The sequence below is a fragment of the Malus domestica genome, chromosome 09, assembly GCF_042453785.1.
Source record: "Malus domestica chromosome 09, GDT2T_hap1".
Classification (NCBI taxonomy): domain Eukaryota; kingdom Viridiplantae; phylum Streptophyta; class Magnoliopsida; order Rosales; family Rosaceae; genus Malus; species Malus domestica.
Genome location: NC_091669.1, coordinates 30,268,676 through 30,292,124, shown reverse-complemented (window position 1 = coordinate 30,292,124; position 23,449 = coordinate 30,268,676). Strand labels below are relative to the sequence as shown.

The 23,449-nt window shown below is 36.3% G+C and overlaps 1 protein-coding gene and 2 long non-coding RNA genes across 12 annotated transcripts; all 3 read left to right on the top strand.

Annotated features, from left to right (window-relative positions):
• The first annotated feature begins 1,121 nt into the window (after window positions 1-1,121).
• Window positions 1,122-2,151, top strand: LOC139198533 (uncharacterized). Its single transcript, XR_011584084.1, has 2 exons — window positions 1,122-1,382; window positions 1,835-2,151. It is a non-coding gene; the product is annotated as an uncharacterized lncRNA (long non-coding RNA).
• Window positions 2,152-10,066: 7,915 nt separating this feature from the next.
• LOC114827039 (uncharacterized) lies at window positions 10,067-10,832 on the top strand. Of its 2 annotated transcripts, none has more exons than XR_011584083.1 (4): window positions 10,067-10,205; window positions 10,341-10,432; window positions 10,521-10,590; window positions 10,692-10,832. It is a non-coding gene; the product is annotated as an uncharacterized lncRNA (long non-coding RNA). The 2 variants fall into 2 exon arrangements; XR_011584082.1 differs by having other exon boundaries at window positions 10,521-10,604; window positions 10,692-10,826.
• Window positions 10,833-13,164: 2,332 nt separating this feature from the next.
• On the top strand, window positions 13,165-22,433 carry LOC103440261 (uncharacterized). Of its 9 annotated transcripts, XM_070804955.1 has the most exons (11): window positions 13,165-13,421; window positions 13,734-14,338; window positions 14,437-14,618; window positions 14,909-15,103; window positions 15,775-16,142; window positions 16,238-16,414; window positions 16,516-16,690; window positions 20,186-20,270; window positions 20,366-20,462; window positions 21,540-21,809; window positions 21,906-22,433. In XM_070804955.1, the coding sequence occupies exons 6-11, from the start codon at window positions 16,403-16,405 to the stop codon at window positions 22,086-22,088; spliced, it is 822 nt and encodes a 273-aa protein (XP_070661056.1). In that variant the 5' UTR covers window positions 13,165-13,421; window positions 13,734-14,338; window positions 14,437-14,618; window positions 14,909-15,103; window positions 15,775-16,142; window positions 16,238-16,402; the 3' UTR covers window positions 22,089-22,433. The 9 variants fall into 9 exon arrangements, with proteins under 9 accessions (XP_070661056.1, XP_070661061.1, XP_070661055.1 ...); XM_070804960.1 differs by lacking the exon at window positions 13,165-13,421 and having other exon boundaries at window positions 13,978-14,338; window positions 14,437-15,103; window positions 16,597-16,690; XM_070804954.1 differs by lacking the exon at window positions 13,165-13,421 and having other exon boundaries at window positions 13,978-14,338; window positions 14,437-15,103.
• Window positions 22,434-23,449: the final 1,016 nt, after the last annotated feature.

Here is a 23,449-nt window from a genome sequence, read left to right as displayed (position 1 = left end):
TGTGCATAATTGTAAATGTTAAACTAACACGACATCTTTTTCTCTTTTATTTAGGTGAAGAAAATGAAGGAAATTAGTTCACTTGTTTACATTGAAGAATTGTACAGCTTGGCAATTGGGCCCCTAAGCGCAGAATTGTACTCCGATTGTCATGTAAATGGCATCAAGTTTTTGGCAGCTGATCGTCATGACAAGCTTTGTGCACAAAATGGTGGGGTACATGTACCAGGTGCGGGCGACATTGCAGACATTGATTTCTATGGAAAACTGACAGTTATGCAATTGTTTTACAAAGACAGGTGTTAAGTTATCATCTTTAAGTGTCATTGGTTTGAAAGCGAGACGATGGTTTGCTATCGATCAACACTAACAGATGTTGGTATAATGACGACCCTTACATTTGGGCAAAAATGGCTAAACAAATTTTCTATATAGATTACCTTAAGGCTGGGAGGGGATGGAAAGTAGTTCAGAAGATTGAGCACAGAAGGGTGTATGATATTGCGAACCGAGATCCTGCTGCTAATGACGATTATGGTGACGTTGCTAACCAACAATTGGAGACTTCAATGACATTTGGTGCAGATACACTACGGGATATGACTATTGTACAAGAACCGTTTCGGGTAGCTAGAGGTCCTGAAATCGAAATACCGATTTATTCCATTACGATTGACCTCGGGGATCTGTCACGATACAATGCACCCGAGCGCGCGAACAACGATGTTGATGTGCCTACAGACGAGGTAGAATGGGAGTCTGAATCTGACGATAGTGATGATCTTTATTCATCTAGTTCAGACGAGGAGTAATGAAAAATCGTGATGTATATTAATTAAATGTATTGAATGGTATTTTAAAATGTTGTATACAAACACAAGTTTCCTTTAAAATTTGTAACATAATTAAAGTTTAAAAAAATTATTTATTTATTTAAACCAAAAAATAAATTAAATTTACAGTTATGCGAGACGACGTTTTTATAAATGTTTGTTGGGCAAATATTAAAAAAAAAAAAATTTAATATAACTAGTTACGCGATGCAAGTTTAAACATATTTGTCGCGCAAACATGTAAAAAATTGATTTTTTTTCCCACAATTGGGCACGTTTGTATTTCGTCACCTTCAATTCATTTCACTCACTCAATTTTGAACTCTTCTCAGACTCAAACTCCTTTCTCTCTCGGTTCTCTGGAGCTACTCTCTCTCTCTCTCTTGATTCTGTTAACCTCCTTACTCTATCTTATACTCAATCTCAGTGTCTCTCTCTCTCCCTCTCTCGCACTCCTTCGATTTCTCTGTCTCTCTGTCACTCTCCGTCTCGCTTCCGGCGCACTCCGACGCTACACTCTCTCCCCGCTGCCGCACACAACTTTACTAGGTAAGCACCTAGTCTCCTTTAATTCATCTCCCTTAATTGAATTGCTTAAAAGTACAATTTTATGAATTTTTTTCTTCAATTGTTTTAGTTACAACATTTAGGGATTTAGGGTTGGAATTGGGAATCCTAGGATTTAGGGCTGGAATTGGGAATCCTGTGTTAAGGATTTAGGTTGGAATTGGAACTCGTAGTTGCTCACAATGTAGGGTTTTTGAATTAGGGTTCGAATTACAGATTTACAAATTAGGGAATTTTTTTTAATTAGGGTTTTAATTTTGAGAAATTAGTAGGGAAGTGTTTTAAATTCGAGTTTTGTAGTTGCTTTCTCAGTTAAATGTTTATTTTCCAAATGTGTTTATTTCTTTTCTCTTTCACTAATTAAGCTCCTTCTTCTATCCATCAATTCCCAAATTTTCCTTGCAAACAATAAAAATGCTTTCAACTTTGCGCAGGAATCGAGCTTCTTTTCTTTGGGAGGTTTGTTTTCTGTCTCCATCATGTATGTATGTGTGTATATATCTATGCATGTATGTATGGATGAATGCATGTATGTGATGTTGGTACTGGGAATTTTGTGATCTTTGATGATGAAATTGTATGATAATATGTGAAATTACCATCTGGGTGTTTGTGATTTGATTGCTTTATGCAAAAGACACCTACTTTTTGAGGTTAGAAATCCGATTGAAAGATGGGAAATTGTTTCAAGGAGAAATGTTGTTTGTTGACCCCATTTGATTTCTCTGTGATTTTTGATTAATTTTTTATTTTTTTATGTGATTTTGCAATGAGCTACATGTTATGCTGCAACATTATGCCAAGTAAAATTGCAGTCTGCAACAAACACTATGCCTGCGACAGTTATATGTTGATGGACTCTATTACCATTTTGTTTCAAGTAGTTTGAAGGCTTTTGTGTTGATGAAAACGCCTTGTCTAAGAGATTCGATGTCACGCCCCGATCCTGACATACGTCCAGGATCGACACGTGACATCACCAATTACCTGCACATCTAACATACCCCGCCTCTGGGAAATGGTAAACACAACTTAAGGTCCAACTACGTAGTAATTTTTCGTACATTTTATGGCTGCATTTAACTTCCTCATTAGACAGCCTACGTACCCTACACAGGGATCAAGCGATTCATAGTTCATCATTCACTACCCATCTACATTTACCACAGTACGTTCAAGCCGAAAGATATAACACTCCTCAATCAATCATTAAAACTTGACAAGTATGGAAGTACTAGATTCAGGGCTACATAGCAATCCAATATGACAATCAACATTTCCACTTCATCCATCATATAAATCACTATGTTTTCAACATGAAACCTTAATCCACAACATGTAACATATCCAAGAACCAACAAAGCACAATATTATTCTCAAGCCACAATGAGCAACGAGACTAATCATAATAATAATAATCATATCCCACATCATTCCGCAATCATGTTAATTAATCAATTCTAAAATCAAAGAAGCATGATATCAACATTTACTATGTTATTCAATCAATAAGGTCCCATATCAATTCACAAATTTTAGTAAAGGATCCCTACATAATTCCCCACCTGGATTCCAAGTACTAACATGATAAGTCTAATTTATACACAATGTCTACTATGAACAATTCATATTCACTCGATTCTAAGGTCGGACTACCCTTATGGAAATGAGCAAGAATAGGGATTCCAGGCCACTCAACAGAATCCAACCAAAATACCAAGCGACCTCTTGTAATCTCTTCAGACCTAACATCTGTACAATCAGTGCCTACACCATGGGAATGGTGCATCGACATAAAGAACTCGAATAGGCTGCGAAGCTCGTGTGAGTGACAATAATACAAAGTATGTGATAATCAATAAAGGGAAAGACCATCCATCACAGTTTATAAACCTCAACATAAGTTCGTAAATATGAAAACATAGTCAAGTCTCTAACAACCCCGAATGAGTCACCCAGACATCCAACAGCTTTTCCCATTCAAACCACCAAGATTATCAAAAACCATCGTTCATATGTACATTAAAAACTAGGACTAGAGGGACGCAGTTCGGCCGAAGCATACATAAGTAACCAAACACGAAGTGGCCCCCTAACGCAGATTAACCAAGCAGAGCCACTCCTGAGAAAATAACTAAGTAGGCAGTGACCCCCCAATGCAGATTAACCAAGCAGAGTCACTCCTATAGCTGTTAGGAAGTGATCACCTAATGCGGATTAACCAAGCATGATCACTCCTAAGCATACATGGCCATAAGGATCGCCCAACGTAGATTAACCAAGCACGATCCACATATAGCATGGTCCCCCAAAGCGGATTAACTAAGTAAGACCACTAGTGACCCCCAATGCGGATTAACCAAGCACAGTCAAGATAATCAGGTAGGTAGTGACCCTCCAACGCGGATTAACCAAGTAGAGTCACACTTAAAGAATTGTTAGGCAGTGATCACCCAACGCGGATTAACTAAGCATGATCACCCCTAAATATAAATGGCCATAAGGATCGCCCTACGCGGATTAACCAAGCGCGATCCACATATAGTATGGTCCCCCAATGCGGATTAACCAAGCAGGACCATCCATGTACCACTGCTACATGGTGCAATAAATTCAACACACAACCTACCCACAACTCAACCCTTATGCGTTATAACGTAGTCACCACACCATCAACTTCTCATGACCACTAACTATCTTATCATACAAGCATAAAAGTTCTACATAATACTTCGCATAAGATTCTAGGTTCACATCGTCATAACATATCATACTTATCATTCACATTATTAAGAAGATAAATAAGCACATATATATCACAATATGATGATCCATACACGTAAACCGATGCATATATTATCTGCATAACTCACTAACCAATATAGGCCCATTAAGCCCTACATAGTCTCTAGTAATACTAAATTTAATATTCTAGATCAATTCTTAGCATATTGACCAAAAGTAAGTAGTAATTAGATTAATACATATAAGGTTTCCCAGAACCCCCTACCTTGAATTCGATTAATTTTGTTCCTTTGAAGAACCTAATCGGAACATAGAATTACAATCAAAAGTATAATATAAGTAACACACCTTAATAACCAAACTAAGTGCTTAAACACAAAATTAATATTAAGTAAAGAAAGTACACTAATTCTCTCCTACTCAAATAATATCACTCAAATAGTAGTAAAGAAGATTAGAAAGGAATCTGGAAAAGAAAATAGGTATGGCAAAAACAGTATTCTGCTTCTCCTCAAAATCTACAGAAAACAGCACCATTGGACCAAGTTTAGACTCCCTTTGGAACATTCAAAACTAAATCAAATCGCGTAATATTATATGGGTTTTGAAACTTGTGTTATGTACTTTAAAAGCATACAAAGTTTGTAGAAAAACGGAGCTCTAAATTGGAAGTTATGCCAAAAAGAAAAATGAAGTCTTGAAACTGGAAACCCAGTTTTCTGCTGCTGTTTAGTAGCTCGCGACCCAAGTTTAAATAAGGTTTTGATTAACCAAAACTCAATGGAATTGAGTGAAAACAATTGGGTTACGATCATGAACATATGTACTTTCAACACACTAAAATTTTTCTTCAAATGAGCACATAAAGACCTAGAAATTAAGAGCCAAAGAAGACTACTCGAAACTTGAGTTTTCTTTGCCAATAAATCAATTTTCTGCAACTTACGTAACAGCCCATCTCTAATTCATATAACAAATCCCAAAATAATTCCAGGTAGTCCAGAAGTCAGGTATACAACATCCAAAACTAACATGACTCAAAATTAACAAGAAATTGATCTTTTTGAACCAAACCCTTGATCAAGAAATTTGATCTACAAACCCAATCCAAATTACCCAACTCTAATTCATGTTCAGGCTGGTTCCCTAAATAAAATTAAGAACTCCAAATATATCATGGCAGTTTCAATTCAACTTAAGAAAAATAAATTCAAAAATCAAGATAATGAAAGAACAAGGAATTTACCCTTCAAATCTCTGAATCCTTCCTTCACAATCACATTCTTTAACTCCTCTCTCTTCAATTTTTGTTTGAAGAAAGAAGGATTTTCTTCCAAAAGCTATGGAAGAGCCACCTCCTCCCCGTTTCTTTTTCTTCCCTCGCAAAACCAGGAAGAATGTGAAAGAACGTTCTCCCCCCTTCTCTTTTTTTTTTCCTCTTCTGCCCCTCTCTTTTCCTTCCTCCCCCTGCTGCCCTCTAAGTCCCTACCCTTTTTGTCTTATTGGTCCACCCTAAATCTTACATGATTGGGCCTCTTTCCCACAAAGTTAGGAATTTATTTAATTAAAAACTATAGTTTAGTAAATGATTTCAAATGTCCATAACTATATCGTTGTAATCCAGACTCGCAAACGGCTTTCATCTATGCGTTCGTGATCTCGGAATCTATTCAACAATATAAATTGTGACCTCGAAAGGTCCACAGATTTTAAATAATTAATTTTCAAATTTCAAGCTTCGTAACTATTTTAATTAAAATCTAAATTCAAACAAATTAAAATAAATTCTCAAGAAATAATATAAAATCTTAATAATACCAATACATAGATTATAACAGTGGAATCCAAGAATGGAATTTCACACTTGAAATCTCTTAAATTTCGTAACATGACAATACTTTCTAGGAGTAGGAGGTCCATGAAATGAAATTCTGTAGAAGGTTAGCATTTATAGAGATTTCCATTTGGGAGATGCATTCGATGATCGTGCATTACTGTAAGACATGAGAACCATTTGAAGCATATGCCCCTTTCAGTTTCAGATGCGGTGCTACGTAATCTGTGATTGTTGCTAAATTTATAGCAGGAGTATACGGTGTAAGGCAAATAATGCTAGGTGTTGTAATCCTAGCAACTAGCTAGATGAAGGGCTGAGATTGTTTAGTAATGAGAGAGAATTCACCATGGATTCTAACGGTTATGTAAGCACCGAGTGTGAGAGTTTTGAAGAGAGAGAAGTAATAGAATATGCTCTGCTAGATTTTGCAGAGAGCAACATTTCTTTTCGAAATCTCTCCATTGTTAATCTCCCCAATTCTTTGTTCTTCATCCTTTCTTTTATCACATCACTAGATCAAAGTCAAGAATCACAACAAGGAGGAGGGGGTGGTTGTGGGCATGGATCAATGTAGGTTATGGAGTAAGACACAACAAAGAGGGTAGGGATTAGTTTCTTCTCATAGTTATCCTTCAAATTCCATAGTTTGTACATGTAGATAACCATACATGCATGTAAGGGAAAAATGTGTGTAGTTTTAGTTGAATGAATAATACTCTCTATCATTCATATGAATCTTTGACCCAATGTAACTTGGTTGTAAGCTTTATTTGTTTTATGATATGTCACATTCTCCACCCTCTAGAGATGAGGTTTTTTAAAATTACAATGACATCTTCTAGATATTCCATGTGTTATACAGTTTTTTTGGGATTTCATATTGTCTTTATGAATAGATGGTTATAATTAACATACATTACAAAGTAAGCCTTCATATTGGAACCTATTATGTGAAATGCTTTGGTATTTGTTTAACTCAGAAAATAAAATTAAGCTTCTATCACTCTTTGGATACATAAAGCATCTAGTGTGATGTTTGTGTGCTTGAAAGATCGAATAAGTTATAATTAGTGGCTTCAAGTGTTGAATAAATGATGGTTTGTGGTTTTATTGGTGTTCTTATGTTGTTTTCATTCACTTTATATATGTGAAATGAAATGCATATAATAAGATGATATATAAACAAATTCATGCTCGTTTTTTGTAGATGTTGAACTTAATATCAAACCGGCGGGCACCTAGTAAGGGCAGTGATACACCTTTTCTAGAAGGTAATGTTGCTGCCACCTCCACACCTGATATGGCCATGACGGGTGTCCCTCTGGTCGCGTCTTTAGGGTTAACGGTGTCTACAGCTGCTACGTCATCGACTTTTTAGGTGACGCATTTTGTCCGAAGCGCCCGACAGACTCATCGACTGGCTCGGACTTCTGAGGAGGCTCAGCTGATTGGTGACGCTTCCTCTGTCTATGAAGAGGGGTCCCAAACAGGTAAGCTCGCTCCCTCCATCCCTTCCGCATTCTCCTCTTCTTCTGGTGTATATTAGTGTAGATAGCTTATATGCAAACACATTTAACCAAAAAAAATAGGGACCATATAATTATGGACATGCTCATTTAAACTGATTATATATCCTTGACTGTATATTAGGGTTGGGCACGGGCTAGGCTGGGCCTAAATTTGAAGGAACCTGGCCCTACCGTTTTAAAATGTAACGGGCTGAGCTGGGCCGAGTAGAAGGATTTAGAGTTTAGGAATCGAACCTAACTCGGCCCGTTTGAAACAGGCTGGTTCGAGACAGGTCCACAAGTCCTATCACTTTATTTTATATATTTTTTTGGTTTTGGAACGGCGCCGGTCTACTCCTCAAGCTTCATGAGCTCGTCGGAATTAGCCTCCGCATTGGCTTGTAATTTTTTACTTGAACAAACACAGATCGCCAAAAACCCAAATCAATATCAAATCTCCGATACAAACTTCAAATTCATAAACATTTACTCATAACAATGGATCGTTCACCCAGGGAGGAGTGAGAGAAGGCAGAGCAGAAGTAGAATGGAAGGGATCGTCCACTTCCCCATCATTGCAACTTGAAAACACTTCAAAGAAGAAGTTCTAGTAACTTCGCTCACTGATATGTATCTGTTTCTAGGTTAATTTCCCTATATCCAAAAAACCAAAACCCAAAAATCGAATCCCTTTTCGACTCATGCATGCCCTCGAAATCAATTGAATTTCAAAAACAAGAACACTGAATTGACAGAAATTTCCCAAACAGAAAGGTATGCAGAGATTTCCCAAATAGAAGGATATGCAGAAATTTCCGAAACAGAAGGATATGTAGAAATTTCCATTTGGTTCAATTATGCAGGCATAACAAGGATATGTAGAGATATGTATGAAGGTACAACCTTCTCGAACTCGTCTTGGACCTCCTGCAACTACTCGATGGAGATGACGATGAAGGCTTTTACCTCCTCAACGTCAAGAAGATGACGCTCTCATAGGTCCAGTCCTCGCGGCGAAAATGTAGAGAAAATTAGCAAAATCCAGATTGGGGTTTTGGGCTAAAAGCTAAAAATGCATGATTTGTGGAAAACCCCAGTTGGGATTAAGAACTTGAAGAAGAAGAAGAAGGTTCGGGGAGAGAGAAGAGAGAGAGACTGTGGGAGATGGAAATGTGGCTGAAACTGAGAGAGTAAATTTTGGAACCTTGGACTCGGGTAGAAACTAGGGTAGAAACCAACGGTTGAAATTGGATGATAGGTTATCATTCGATCTCGCCCCTTCATTATAATTAGAAACGGGTCGGTTTGGGTACCCGTTTTTCTAAGTGTCTGGACTCGGCCTACCCCATAAATGAAAAGGGATCGGTTCGACCCGCCCTGTTTGTTTTCTAAAATATTAGAAACCAACCCGTACCTATCCCGACCCGCGGTTCCTATACCGGTTTGCCCACCCTAACTGTATACACCAGCTTATGGTACTTCAAGCACAATAATCATTTTTAGCTTGTTTTCAAATAGCATCATAATTAAATACTATTCTTGAATTTTGAAGAAACTTGTATGATTCATAAGAGCTAAACACACCTCCTTAAAAAACCAAATGTGATATAAAAGGAAGCATATATTAGCTGTTGTAAGTATAATTTTGTTCACTGAAACATTAACCACAAATCTCTCATCCTTTGTAGAATATGTTTATACAAAATGCCTCTTCTTTAGCAGCCGCCTTACGCATATACAAATTTATATATAAAGAGCATATTATCATGTATGTGTTAGAGAATGAACGTAGGTTGAAACTACCCAACTTAACTAAGGACTGCTCCTCCCATTGTCAAATTTCATAATCTGCACCGATAGCTACCATAATATGCACAGTCAATGCAGTGTAGTGCAATCTTGTAAGTACCTTAACAAAAATTAGAGCATTTTAGTTTCATTTCTGCATTTCAACAGGGGAAGTGAATAACATGCATGCTAGCTAGTTATTTTGAATTGTGATTTAGATTAATCATTGTTAAGTAGCACTGAGAAGTCATATTAACAAGTTGTAAATTTTATTTTAAAGTCCCCAGTTGGCATAAATTGTTTGAATTGTTGGGTGGATGTGTTTGTTTATGTTATATTGTTTGCAGGTTTTAGGAAATGTTATAGTTTTAGGGGAGGTTATGCCGAAAGACCAGGGGCCCTTGTAGACTCCAAAAGACTTCTCAGACCACACGCACCACGACCTAGAAAATCACCATTACGTGGGATCCTCAACATCGTGCGGCTGTAACAAAGGAGTAGCATAGTGCGTTGGCCACCGACGTTGGCTCCGTTATCCGAAACCATTGCCCCTTCAAGTGGGAGTCATGGAGAGTTGTGCCATAAGAAACCAAGGACGCCATGCTTTATGAATTATCGGTAAGTATTTTCAACCTCAAAAACTAAATTTTTATCAAAGTATACAAAGATTATAAATTTTAACAACTGTTTATTTGTTGAGTTTTGCAGCATCACTATGAGCTCTCCAATCTCGATTCCAATCAAATGGAGTACATCAACGACCTTTGCTCTAGTAGGTTCACTCAATGGAAGAACGACCTCCACAAGCATTATGAGCTATATGATGGTCTAGAGGTCGCTCTAGAATTTGGGTGCCCTAAAGAGTTGCTGGATTGTTGGGATGAATGGGAGTGGCTCTGCAGCCATTTTCAAGACGAGAAATACTTGGTACGTATAATTTATATTTCAATAACATATTAATAAAAAAAATTACAATTTTAAAAGAACATTTCATTTTTTTTTCATTCATTTGTTATAAATATCTAAACTAATACATTTTTTTTTAAATTCAACAAAAAAAAGTGAAGGCAAACTTAATCAATCGGTCGAAGAAGAAAGTTCTTCACCGATTCGGGTCACGACACTTCTCTTATATGTTGGAGGAGCAACGTAAGGTAACCATATATTTATTTTAAGTTTTCAATCTTTTCCTCTTTATTACACAATTGGTAATCTATGTTAACACTTTTTAAATTATTTCAGGGGGGTCAAAGTTTCCTGAAATTGACATGTTCAAGGAGGTGTACGTTCGGCCCGGGGATGAGCTGACAGAGTAAGTAGCTTCATGTAAGTTCTTTCAAATTTATAATATTCAATTTGTATTAATATTAATCACATGTATATTCATATTAATTTTTTTTTTCATTTTTCTAGTCCATTATGGTGGAGTAAGGCTAGACAGTCCTGGAGGAGGTGGCTTCTCAGCTTCCCCTAGAGACCCTGATCAAGGAGGTGTTTCCCCTTGAAGATGTTAGGTTTCAGATCATGACCGACACACTTGATCAGACCCTTAGTCGTCGGCATGTGAATGTTCACCGGGGGCTTGGGAAAGCCCGCCTTCAGGACCCGTCTGCCTCATCCTCCAGTCAGAGACAGGTCGAAACACTGACAATTGTAGTGGCGGGCTTGCAAGAGAGGATTACGACCCAATAGTCTCAAATAGCAGCCTAAAACAATTTCATGAACCAATTACGTCGCGCAGTTCAGATTTTTGGCATTCACTTCCCCGATGTTTAACTAACTCCAGAACCAACCCCTCCAACCCCCCGCCGTAGTAGCTACATCTTCTCAGCCCCCCGCCGCAGCAGCTATGACCTCCTAGCCTCTCGCCGCAGCAACTACGACCTCCCAACCCCCCCCCCCCCACACGCGCAGCAACAACCCCACCAGCCGGCGATTGTGACGTCGTGGACTTCTTTCTTTAGTTTTATTCTAAATTGTTTTTTAATTTAAATTTTTTTTCGATTGTATGTACATTTACAATATTTTTTCAATTCAATATTCTTCTTTACATTTACCATTTTTATTTTCATTAAATTCATTTTTAAATAAACAAAAAAATAATAAATAATAAATTATTTATAAAACTAATTTAAAAATAAATTAAAAATAAATAATAGATTATTTAAAAAACGAATTTAAAATTCTCACTACAATGGCTTCTATGTCCGTCGTACAAAAGTTTGAAGGTCGAATAGTAGTGTTCGTCGCGCAACAATTTGGGGGCCGACACCTAGTTTTGTCGCTCGTTATGTGCAATGACCATGACTTCCGTGGTGCGATCTACATTCTACGCAACAAATACTTTTCCTTTGTCACGCAATGCCTGACGTCACAACCTTTGCGAACATAATATGTGCGACGGAGTCTTCGCTGCCCAATGTTTCCAACGATAATTTTTCCCTTTGTGCGACAGTTTCCCCTCCGTCGCCCAAGTTATTATTCCTAGTAGTGTTACTAAGGGTCTTTATGGACCAGATATTAAGCAATGTGGGGCAATGAGAGAGAATGTAATTTCTATTAAAAAACCAAAAGTAGTCACCCTAATGATTAAGGTTGAAGAATACCCTTAAGCTTACGGAATGGGTGACAAGAGTTGAAAAAATGGTCTCAATTCCACCACGACCTCAAATCGCTAGATTGCACGTAAAAGCAACAAACCGAATAAGCCCACGTCTTAACCATGAGCATGAACATATAATATCTAACAATCACACTATCTCGCATAAATGAACATATAATATCGAGTGTTCATTGACACATGTTGACACACGAGCTCATGCAGAGGTATTCTAACACGAACATGATTGGGTGTAATAATGATTTATGCTTTAGTACTGCAATCACGTGAAGACTGACGCTATGCGCATCATATACGAGTCCTAATTGCCTATAGCAATTTAGGACTGGATTAACACCTACAATGGATCCAAAGTGAGCGTACGGTGTGATGTGAACATACATGTGAAGACTGACCTTGGCCCGAACAAGTACTAACACTAGTGTAGTATACGATGAGCAGATAACATAAATATGATCATATAATGCTAAATCGATAATTCAATAATTTTAATAAATAAATTTCGTCGGTAAGCTAATTCATAAATTCCCGATACGCTAATTTTTATATCGATAATTTGGACATACCAAACTTGCATGTCAACTCACTATTCACTAAAAACTTAGAAAAAAAGTGCATGGGTTTGATATAACCGAATAACCATATATAAGAAAAAATAACCGATTAAGAGACGTTCAAACATATGATTATACAAATCATCTATCAAAGACACTTAATAGTTTAAAGATATTTCTTTTCACTTGTGAGTGAGAGGTTTTAGTTTCGATTATTGCCAAAAGCGAATTTAAATTACATTATTGCTAGCCTATTGTGAGGTTAAACTCACCTCATCCCCTTAGTATGGACAATATCATTTGTTAAAAAAAGAAAAGAAATCATATATAAAAAGAAATACTCTACGCATATACTTCAAGTAACACACATTATACTAAAAATTGAAATTATTATTTGATTAAGTCTGCCAAAGTGTTGAAAGACCGACAGTGTTATGAACTAATCGTGATTGCCTTACTCACAGTGAGGTTTTAGTTAATAGTAGTGAGGACTAAAGTGTAAGGTAGTTAAAAGGCATAATTGTAAGGGGTTAAAAGTATGGGGTTCGATTGTAATGGGCCAATACTTAGTAGAAAGTTTTAGTAATTGTCAGTCATTGTCCAGGTGGCACTTTTGTATTGGGGAATTGCAGGCATGTGGGATGTACATGCTCCCGAAATTATTGTAATGGCAACTTTTGGAAAAATCAATTTATAATTCTCTTTGGTTCTCTCTCTATCCTTTCACCTTCTCTCCCTTTCATAGCTACCGGTTCTGGTTGATTCTCCGGCGCCGGTTGGTATCATAACAGACAATCGGATTGCTGAACGTGCAAGCATGATTATACGATTCATATATAAGAGAAAACATTGAGGATTCAATTGTTTCACAAAAAACATTGAGGATTCAATTGGTTCACAGCCATCTACTTCCTCCACGGATCTTCTTCACAGCACAGCATCTGCCTTCGTCTCACTCTCACTACTCTGGTATTTCACTGATTTGGGGTCTTACGCAATTACAAATTTAAGTCCATTCATGTGTTGATCTTGGTTTATTTCTGTCACTCTCTATCTGACTTGAAGATAAAAACCCTAATTTTAGATTGTTCTCTGAATCCAGATTCATTTCATTCACGACAATTCTTAACAAATTTCCCCAATATTACATTTTCCCTTATTATTTTCATACGTTTTAAGGTTCTAATCAGTCTTTTTCGACCTTTATCACTCCCTATACAATTGTGAATAAGTAAGTTCCATGTCTGCAAAACTCTAATTACTCTGATCTAATTATTTCAGGAACCTAGAGGTTATTAAATTCGTTAGAGAGGTGATTTTGGATTGAATCCCAAAGTTCCCTTCCTATTTCTAGGGTTGATGTTTTGTGCACATTTTGGGTGGTGGGTGTTGTGAATCATCACATTTTATTGAAGGTATTTGATCTGGGTAATTCTAAATCTATGAACTGTTTTCTGAGTTTCCAAAACAGTTAAGCAGTTTTGAGGAAGCCCTTTGATTTATGAACTTTGAAGGAACTGTATACATGCCATGTTTGGTAGTGCAAAAGTGGTCTTGATTCGTCTGCAGCTTACTACAGTTGTGGAAGTTGTGGTTTTGGGATAGTATAGGTTGAGTTCAAACATCCTTGAGAAATAAGGGTTGGCACAAATGGGTAGGCCATTGATTTTTGAGATCTTGAACAAACCAGCAATAAGTTGTTTCATAGGAATATGCAGTGCAATTTGGTTCTACATACAGAAGAAAAACATTGGCTATTCACATGTGGGCTTGAGTTATGAAACTGAGGTTGCAGGGCACCATTGGAGGATTATAACTTCAGCTTTCTCTCATATAGCATGAAGGCCGTGTCGAAGCTGGTAAAAAACGATTCCTAAGTGCATCAGGTAACTTCTATATGGTTTTCCCAAAATTAGATCACTTCTAATTCCGATCTGTGTTCTTCAATCATGTTGTCTTCGTCTGTTTTTAATTGTTGGGGCAGGTTCTTGACTATTTTCAGGGTATGTGGCTGTGAGCCCACATCAGAGGCCGATTCGACATTCCGTTGTTTGTGAGGTTGCCATGAAGAAGCCTGACTCTGCCGTGAAGAGAGATCGGAAGGCCGAAAAGAGGAGGATTTACAACAAATCCCAGAAATCTGAAATCAAAACCCGGATGAAGAAGGTACTTCCCTTTTCGGCAAGTTCATTTGATTTTAGCTGAGGGTTTTGCTTCTTTTGGCTTGCATTGTATATAAAATAAGTTTATTCTGACTGTTGTCTTAGGTAAGGGGCATAATAGTCTTGAGTAGATTGTTGAAAAGTAACCCACTGCTAGCTTTCCTTTTTGTAAATTAGTTTGTGAGGCTATCAGTTAAAACACATTTCAAAAAAGAGAGATTTTCTGCTTTACATATTTTCTTTGAATATGCATGTTGGATATGGTGTGCATTGTCCTACTGTATATTGGTGTAGGTCGTGATGTCATTCCACTAGTGTGGAGGCAATGTCGGGGATGATGTACATATCCCACTTCCTCACTGGGTGACAGAAATTGGCCAAAAGAATCCTGATATATATTTTACTAATAAAGAAGGGAAACGCAACACTGAATGTCTCACGTGGGGAATTGATAAAGGGCGGGTTTTAAGAGGCCGCACTGCTGTTGAGGTATGGTATTCTAGAATTACTGAGTTATGCTGGTCTTTTATTTCTATGGATTGCCATATCTCCTTTCCTATATTTGTCTTCTTTTACATGTTCCACACAGGTTTTGAAAGAAACTATTGCTAAACCTATTCCAACTTATATGTTCTATATTTCTAAGAATTTTCCTTTTGTATGCTCTAAGAATCAGACCCTATGCATTCTTACTGTTTAATGCTGAGAGTTTCTATTCTATTATATTATAATGGAACCAATGCAGGTTGCCTTTGAACAGTTGTGGTTACAAAATTAGCTACTTGAACAAGTCCTCAACCCTTTATGTTTTTAATTACCTGTTGAAATGGCTGCCTACACTGCAGGACACATATTATATGTGTGAACTGCATGTTTCTTAAGGAAACAAAACTTTTTTGGAATCCATCTCTTTCTAATCAAAGACATTCAGTTTCTTCTCACTCATTAAACAATGTGTTTTTATGCCAGCTCACTTAAATGTATATAAAAGCAAATATTATATGAGTTTTAGTTGCATTTTGGTTCCCTGCCGTAATCAAATTTGGATCTAATGCATGGCTGCTTTACTTTAAAAATCTTTTAGCATTTCAAGACATTTATTCTTCACTGCATGGTCTATTAGGTCTCTCTACTCATTAAAAATCTCTGGCTCATTGTAGAGTAAGAACAGTGGTTTAGCAACCTGGGAACCAGCAGGAGCAGCAGAATGGTTAGAAGTAAGAATTTTAAAGAATTGGAGTTATGTTGTTGAACTTAGTCTGATGCGTATGAAACTAAAGTTTTTGAAGGCGTTATTAATTAGTATACCTACTGGATATTCTCTTTGCTTTTTTCTCATGTTGAATCCCACAGAATTCTTCGCTGACATTGTGGTTGAGCATGAATATGTTGAATGTACTTCATCTGCAATTCAGGCTATAGTTTTGTTTAAGAAGTTGTGACCTGGCCCCAGGAAGAAAGAGATTGATCAATTTATTACCAATGCTGCACAGTACCTGGAAAATACACAAATGGCAGATGGTTCATGGTATATCATATTTTAAAATCAAAATTTGATTATATACATTTTCTTTGATTAACAATTGGAGCAGAAAAATAACTTAGTTAAGAACATTTGCACAGGTACGGGAATTGGGGAGTTTGCTACACATATGGTACCTGGTCTGCTCTTGGGGGGCTGACCGCTGCTGGCAAGACTTTCAGCAATTGTGCAGCCATGAGCAAAGCCATTAGTTTTCTGCTCGCAATCCAGAAAGAGAACGGTGGTTGGGGAGAGAGCTACCTTTCATGTCCAAAAAGGTAAAATATGGGAGGTGGATTATGTTGAAGCTAGCTCTAGGATTCATAATTAATCTCACTGTCTTAAACAAAAATATTTCACTCTGTTGCGGGTGATACAGGAGTACGTTCCTCTTGAAAGAAACCGATCAAATTTAGTACACACAGCTTGGGCTATGATGGGTTTAATTCATGCAGGACAGGCAGAAAGAGACCCTACACGTCTTCATCGTGCAGCAAAGTTGATAATCAATTCACATATGGAAAATGGTGATTTTCCTCAGCAGGTATCAGCAGGTATTCTCTGTTCGATTTGTCCATTTCTTTGTGTAATTCAATTCAATGCGCTTTGTTTTCATCAATCATTTGGTTATCTTAATGTAAATTAGTGTTGATTTATGGTCAATGTTCGTAAATGATCAATTTGAGCTATTTTTGTGTGGCCAATACTGAGTTTTTGATTTGGGATTTGAATTTATTTACAAATAACGATCCTTTTTAAATTTAGAAAAGAGCATGTTAAAAGACCAATTTTGTTTACAGGAACTTGAATAAAAAATAGGCCATGAGTGAAAATCAACCAGCAAAGTTTATGGTGATTCACTAATTTAAACATAAACCAGCTTTGAGAGTCATGCTCACCCATTCATCCTAGAATTGGATTTTGTTTTCCACTTCATTGCATTTGAATATTAAGCTTTGTCCATAATTCGCTAAAAAACATTGTCTATTATGTTTCTGTATGTAAAAGCAAAACTGCTTATCTTATCGACCTCATTCACTCATGTATCCCTTTGATTGTTCATAATTGTGTTGAATTTATTCGACTTAAATGTGTTTTATTCATCCGAGAACATCTGGAAAGCAACTACATTCAAAATAGTAAAATGTTGAAGTTTTATTGGTTAAATATACTTTTAGTCTGTTTCGTGAAAACCAGGACACCAAATGGAGATATTTCTCAGTGTGCTTGGAACTAGGCCTGGCAAACGAGTCATGTTTGTCGTTTTTGTGTAACACCTGTTATCTTAATGGGTCGTGTCGTATCACATCCGTTATCTTAACAGGTCCTTAACAGCTTGAGTCACTTTGGGTAAAGTGACTTGACCTGTTAAGAAAAATATATATATTTTTTTAAATTTGCACATACCACACATTACCACATAAATATTACTTCAAAATATTAAAACACATTTGTCGTTTAAGTACTACATCTATGCTCGAAAATAAGACCCTAATAAATAAACATCCATACACTACTAGTCTATTAAAAAATATTAAATGTGCAAGGATATGAAAAATGAAAGAGTTTTTGTTTTTGAGGTTGTGAAGCCATTCTCAAAAGTTTAAACCTTGCCAATAGAATTCAAAGCTTGCATGTTATTCCTTTTACAAAATCCTCAATTTTCATCGATCTATAAGATTTTGTGGTATCTACTAGTGTAAATATTTAAAATTGAAGATTGAATTCATTCATTGTATTCATATAAGGTCAAGGAGTGTGGCTGTAAAAAATCATTAAAATCGAAGTTAAAATAACCATTAAATCGTGATTTTTCGTTGATAATCGTCGAAAAGTTTTGTCCCTTTACTTGATCTCTAAATGTTTTTTTTTTTGTGATTTTTGGTGTATGCGATCTTGAAGTATATACAAATAAGTTTGACGGTTGGATTGTTGAAATTAGTTTCATAGAATGCGTATCTCATCAAAACTATGGATTCACCAACACTTAAGAGTTTATTTATACTTTCATTAAGTATAACATAAGATTTTGTGGTATCCACTGGTGTAAATATTTTAAATTGAAGATTGAATTCATTCATTGTATTCATATAGAGTCTCATCAAAATCGAAGTTAAAATAACCGTTAAATCGTGATTTTTCATTAATAACTGTCGAAAAGGTTTGTCCAGTTACTTGATCTCTAAATGTTTGTTTTTTGCAATTTTCGGCGTATGCGATCTTGAAGTATATATAAACATGTTTGACGGTTGGATCGTTGAAATTAGTTTCGTAGAATGCGTATCCCATCAAAACAATAGATTCACTAACACTTGTTTATTTATACTTTCATTAAGTATAACATAAGATTTTGTGGTATCCACTGGTGTAAATATTTTAAATTGAAGATTGAATTCATTCATTGTATTCATATAGTCTCATCAAAATCGGAGTTAAAATAACCGTTAAATCGTGATTTTTCATTAATAACTGTCGAAAAGGTTTGTCCAGTTACTTGATCTCTAAATGTTTGTTTTTTGCAATTTTCGGCGTATGCGATCTTGAAGTATATATAAACATGTTTGACGGTTGGATCGTTGAAATTAGTTTCGTAGAATGCGTATCTCATCAAAACAATAGATTCACTAACACTTGTTTATTTATACTTTCATTAACTATAACATAAGATTTTGTAGTATCCAATATTTTAAATTAAAGATCGAGTTCATTCATTGTATTCATATAGAGTCAAGGAGTGTAGCTGTAAAAAATAATCAAAATCAGAGTTCAAATAACCGTTAAATCGTGATTTTTCTCTGATAACTGTTGAAAAGTTTTGTCCCGCTACTTCATCTCTAAATGTTTGTTTTTTGCGATTTTTGGCGTATGCGATCTTGAAACATATACAAACAAGTTTGACGGTTGGATCGTTGAAATAAGTTTTGTAGAATGTGTATCCTATTGGATAGATTTGCTAACACTTCGAGTTTATTTATACTTTCATTAAGTATAACATAAGATTTTGTGGTATCGATTAGTGTAAATATTTTAAATTGAAAATCGAGTTCATTCATTGTATTGATATAGGGTCAAGAAGTGTAGCTATAAAAAATCATTAAAATCGGAGTTAAAATAACCGTTAAATCGTGATTTTTTGTTGATAATTGTTAAATCAGAATGTAGCTCTATAATATATATATATTAATTTTGTATTATAACACTTAAGAAATTGAATGGTATGTATATTTAAGTCGATCTAATGGTCACCAATTTTTAATATTTAATTTAATATATATATATATATATATATAATTATTATAGTTTTTAGCGATATAAAATTATTAAATTAATATATATAATTATTATAGTATTTTTTTAGGGTTAAAAAATTATTAAATTAATATTTTGCTTATCGTGTATTGTGTTTTCCAAGTGTATACCTGAACCAATCCGTTATCTTAACGGGTGCTTATCAGGTTATCCGATAACGATCCGATTCTTTATCTTGTCGACATGAACACCTGTTAATTTCATATCGTGTCGTGTCGGGTTATCGGGTTGTGTCAGGAATTGGCAGGCCTACTTGGAACATTGGGTGTTACATCACATCTCAATATATAAGTGGTGAGATATTTATGTTATAAAGATTAACAACAGGAAAAGTAAAATTTTCTCAATTTATATAATGACACGTGGAGTGTAATTCGTGTTTCGGGCACAATAAAACATTTCTCCACCAAATGGGAGGCCTGAGAAATTTGGTTCACAAAGTGGGCCTAGGCACCGAGAGGTGATTTAGCCCAAACTTTAGTTCTACAGTAGGGCAGCCGAATCCCTTCCGACTTTTGAGGCAGAAAGGCGAACGAACCGCCGTCGCCTCCCTTACCTCCAATCAGTTCAGTTGAGTCTCTTTTGCTTTTTCTGGAATTTAGTGACGGACATTAGCATGGACGGGTCGAAGGGGCGACGATTCGTCGACCCTAACTCAAATGACAAACCTTCTACTCGTTTGTGGAACGTAGTAAACGAGGATCAAGTAATTACAGCGATGTATTCTCCCTTTTGTATAGGAATATGCACGGGGATGATGAGCGCGGAAACTTTGAAAAAATATATGTGCAAAGAAATATACATGATCCAAAAGATTGCTAACAAGTGCGTCTTTCGAGTGACTTACTTTAGGGTTTGTTTGTGTTAATAATTTCACTTGTTTAGGGATTTAAAATGGTTACTGCTCTGCATTTATTTAGGTTGGAGTCCATGAACGATCTTGCTGCTGAGCCAATGGAGCCGGATACACTTGCCGATATAGCTAATCGACTTCGACAGATCGAGAGCAGTTGCGAGGTAAACTGACACGTTGTTGTATACATGTATATATTTGTATATATATATACATGTTTATAAACCTAGATTTGATCAATAATTGTTCTATATAATACAAGATTCGTGGATTATTTTTTTTAATTTTTGTAATTATGGAAACCCTTGGGAGCAGCCTCTCCATAAATGGGGGTAAGGCTAGCCGACATGCACCTCTCCCAGACCCTGCGTAAAGCGGGAGCCTTGTGCACTGGGTACGACATTTTGTAATTATGGAAACCCATTTACAAATAATCCACCCCTCCGCTCCTCTAAATCATATCTTCTTTTTTTTTTCTTTTTCTTTTTCATTTTTGAAATTTAACCGAAAGAAGGGGATGTAGCTCAAATGGGAGAGCATTCGCTTAGCATACGAGAGGCACGGGGATCAATACCCCGCATCCCCAATTCAAGACGCATTCATTTTCAAATGTTGCCAAGTTGGGGGTTAAATGTAACATGCAGGGTCGATTTGGTATTGTTTGGCTCCACAACTTTTATCAAGAGTTGCTTTCTTTCTTTTTCACCCTTTTATCTCCTCTGGCGTAGCATTATCTCTTTATAAAATTACGTGTTTGAGAGGCTAATCATAATTACTCTATGCATTTAGTTATTATTAACTTGGAAAGAAAAATAAACCAATTAAGTTACCATTTAGTCTATTTCTTATTAGCTTCTCGTTAAATAATTGATTCTTTTAACACCGTGTAGCTTTATCTTTTCTCAAAATTGTGGCACATGCTTGAAAGACTAAGCATAATTAAGTCTTCATTTATTTATTTATTAAGGCACGTGTTTAAAATTCTTTAATTGTGTCCTATCGGCAAACCCATGAAAAACTCAAAGAAACACAATTGTATTTGGATGTATCTCAGTAAATGCATTCTTCGTAACAGTCCAAAGAAACTGCGAACTTCAATAGAAGGTTCAACCACTTATAATGAAGAAGAAGAATAATTCATTTGCAGTTTGACAATTAATGCATACTAGCTTCTTTCATTCAGATTCTGCACTTCACTTATTAGCTTTTAAGCTTATATTCTTCTTATCGAGCCTATGCAGGTTGATATGCGGCTTGAGGAAAATGTCAATTATCTAGTGGATGAAGAGTATCATACTCCAGCCTCACAATTCGTGTTGAATTTGACAAGTGCTGCTCAACTCTTTGCAAGAGTAGCTTCCGAGGATGGGAGAAGAATTCAATTGGCTCATGCTACAGATATGGTGGCCCCTTTGTTCCATCTCTTTTATTTCATGGCTCGACAACTACAGCTTATTCCAAACTGTGCAACAATGAATTGGGTTAATTTTCATTGTTCACATCAGTTTAAGGTTTGCTGTTTTTGTTTTCTATTTTCTTCTTTCGTTTTCTTTTCTTTTTGTAATATTATGTTCACGGTTCACTGCATTACTACTTGCGAGTTGCAGGAGATGGTTGGAGTGACTGAAAGTCTTTTGGACAGATGCTTTGAACCCCTCATATTTTGGGACATGGATGATTCTATATTTGAAGCGATTGGGGATTGTTCTATCAATATTATGTCAAGCATCTATTGCCATAACCTTTTCCAGTGGCTGCAAGCCATCATTCAGTCTTGGTCTTCTTGTTGATGCTGAAAAAGAGTATGATCCGGCACCCTATAACTACACCCTGTCCCGGCCCCCTATAACTACACAACTGTGAAAGAAGCATTTATAACCCTTTCACTTCTAAGGGACCACTTGCACAAACAGGTTGAAGAGTCAAAAAGGTTGGCCGGTGTTAGTGGCTATCAGATGCTAGAGAATTTTGAGGAAGAGGTTGAGGGAAAGCTGTTTGTGAAATCGGAGTTTGAGTCTTTGGTCTGGGAATTGGGGTTGGGGGAAAAAATGGGCGCTTATGGTGCTTTGATTAATGTCTCATCCTGCGTTTATTCCTTCAACTATTCTGAACAATTCCTCAGTTTCATTTTTCAAGGTCAGTATGCTTTGCATAGTCCTTTGTGATCGTGTGTGCTTTGGTTTTCCTCATATGTTTTTTAATTAGTGCCTGTGGTGCAGATGTGACAACGAAAATATGGGCAAGTCATATGATTTTTGAGAAAGACATTTCAACTGGTGAGGTCACAGATCGGATGAAGTATCCTATAGTACTAGAAAAACTAACTAAGCTAGCCAACTCCCAACATGACAATTTGCATCGGAAATTGTGTCGACGACCTTCTTGGGCTTTTAAGTGCCGAGATTGGTATCGTAGTCGATGTTTCTCCTGATCTTGTTAATGTGGGGAGACAATATGGGGTTACCTTTCGTCCAATATTTGAGATGTTGGTGCAAAAGCAATTGTGATGTGTACGTAGACAAGAAGGAGGGGGAACACGAGGGGTTTTGTATGCAGCGAGTTGTTGGAATGATGTTGTGTGTTTCGTTCGGTTGTTGTTGGGCATAAAGTGAGAGGTAATACAAGCATAATCTATATGTTTATATTGAGGTTTGCTTCTGTTTTTGTGGTTTTTGTCCAACATGGTTGACCTTGATGTTTTACCACAAGAAGTTGTCATTTTGATCTGTCTGTATCTCTTACTTTGCAAATTTTCCTATTATATTTTTTCAGGATGTTGCTTACTGATGCAATATGATTCTTCTGATAAATCTTTGTAGAATGATATGAAAAGATTGGGACGGGAGGATCCACGTATGTGTAAGGAGGTAAGAATGGCGACAACTTTCATTTTGTGAGATTGAATATTTGAACCAATCTGCCAGGTTGACTTGGTGACTAGGCTTATAGTTAAGTTAGGTTTTGTTTCATGTCCAAATATCTAGAATCTGTTTTTCGTTTTGGTTTATCACCTTCAATATCTTTTTCTATTTTTTCATTATAAATGGATTATCATCTTCCTACACCCAGTAGATTTGATCATAACTTATGCGTGTTTTGAGGCATCAAATGATCAAATTTGAACATTTGATGCCTCAAAACATGAATGAGT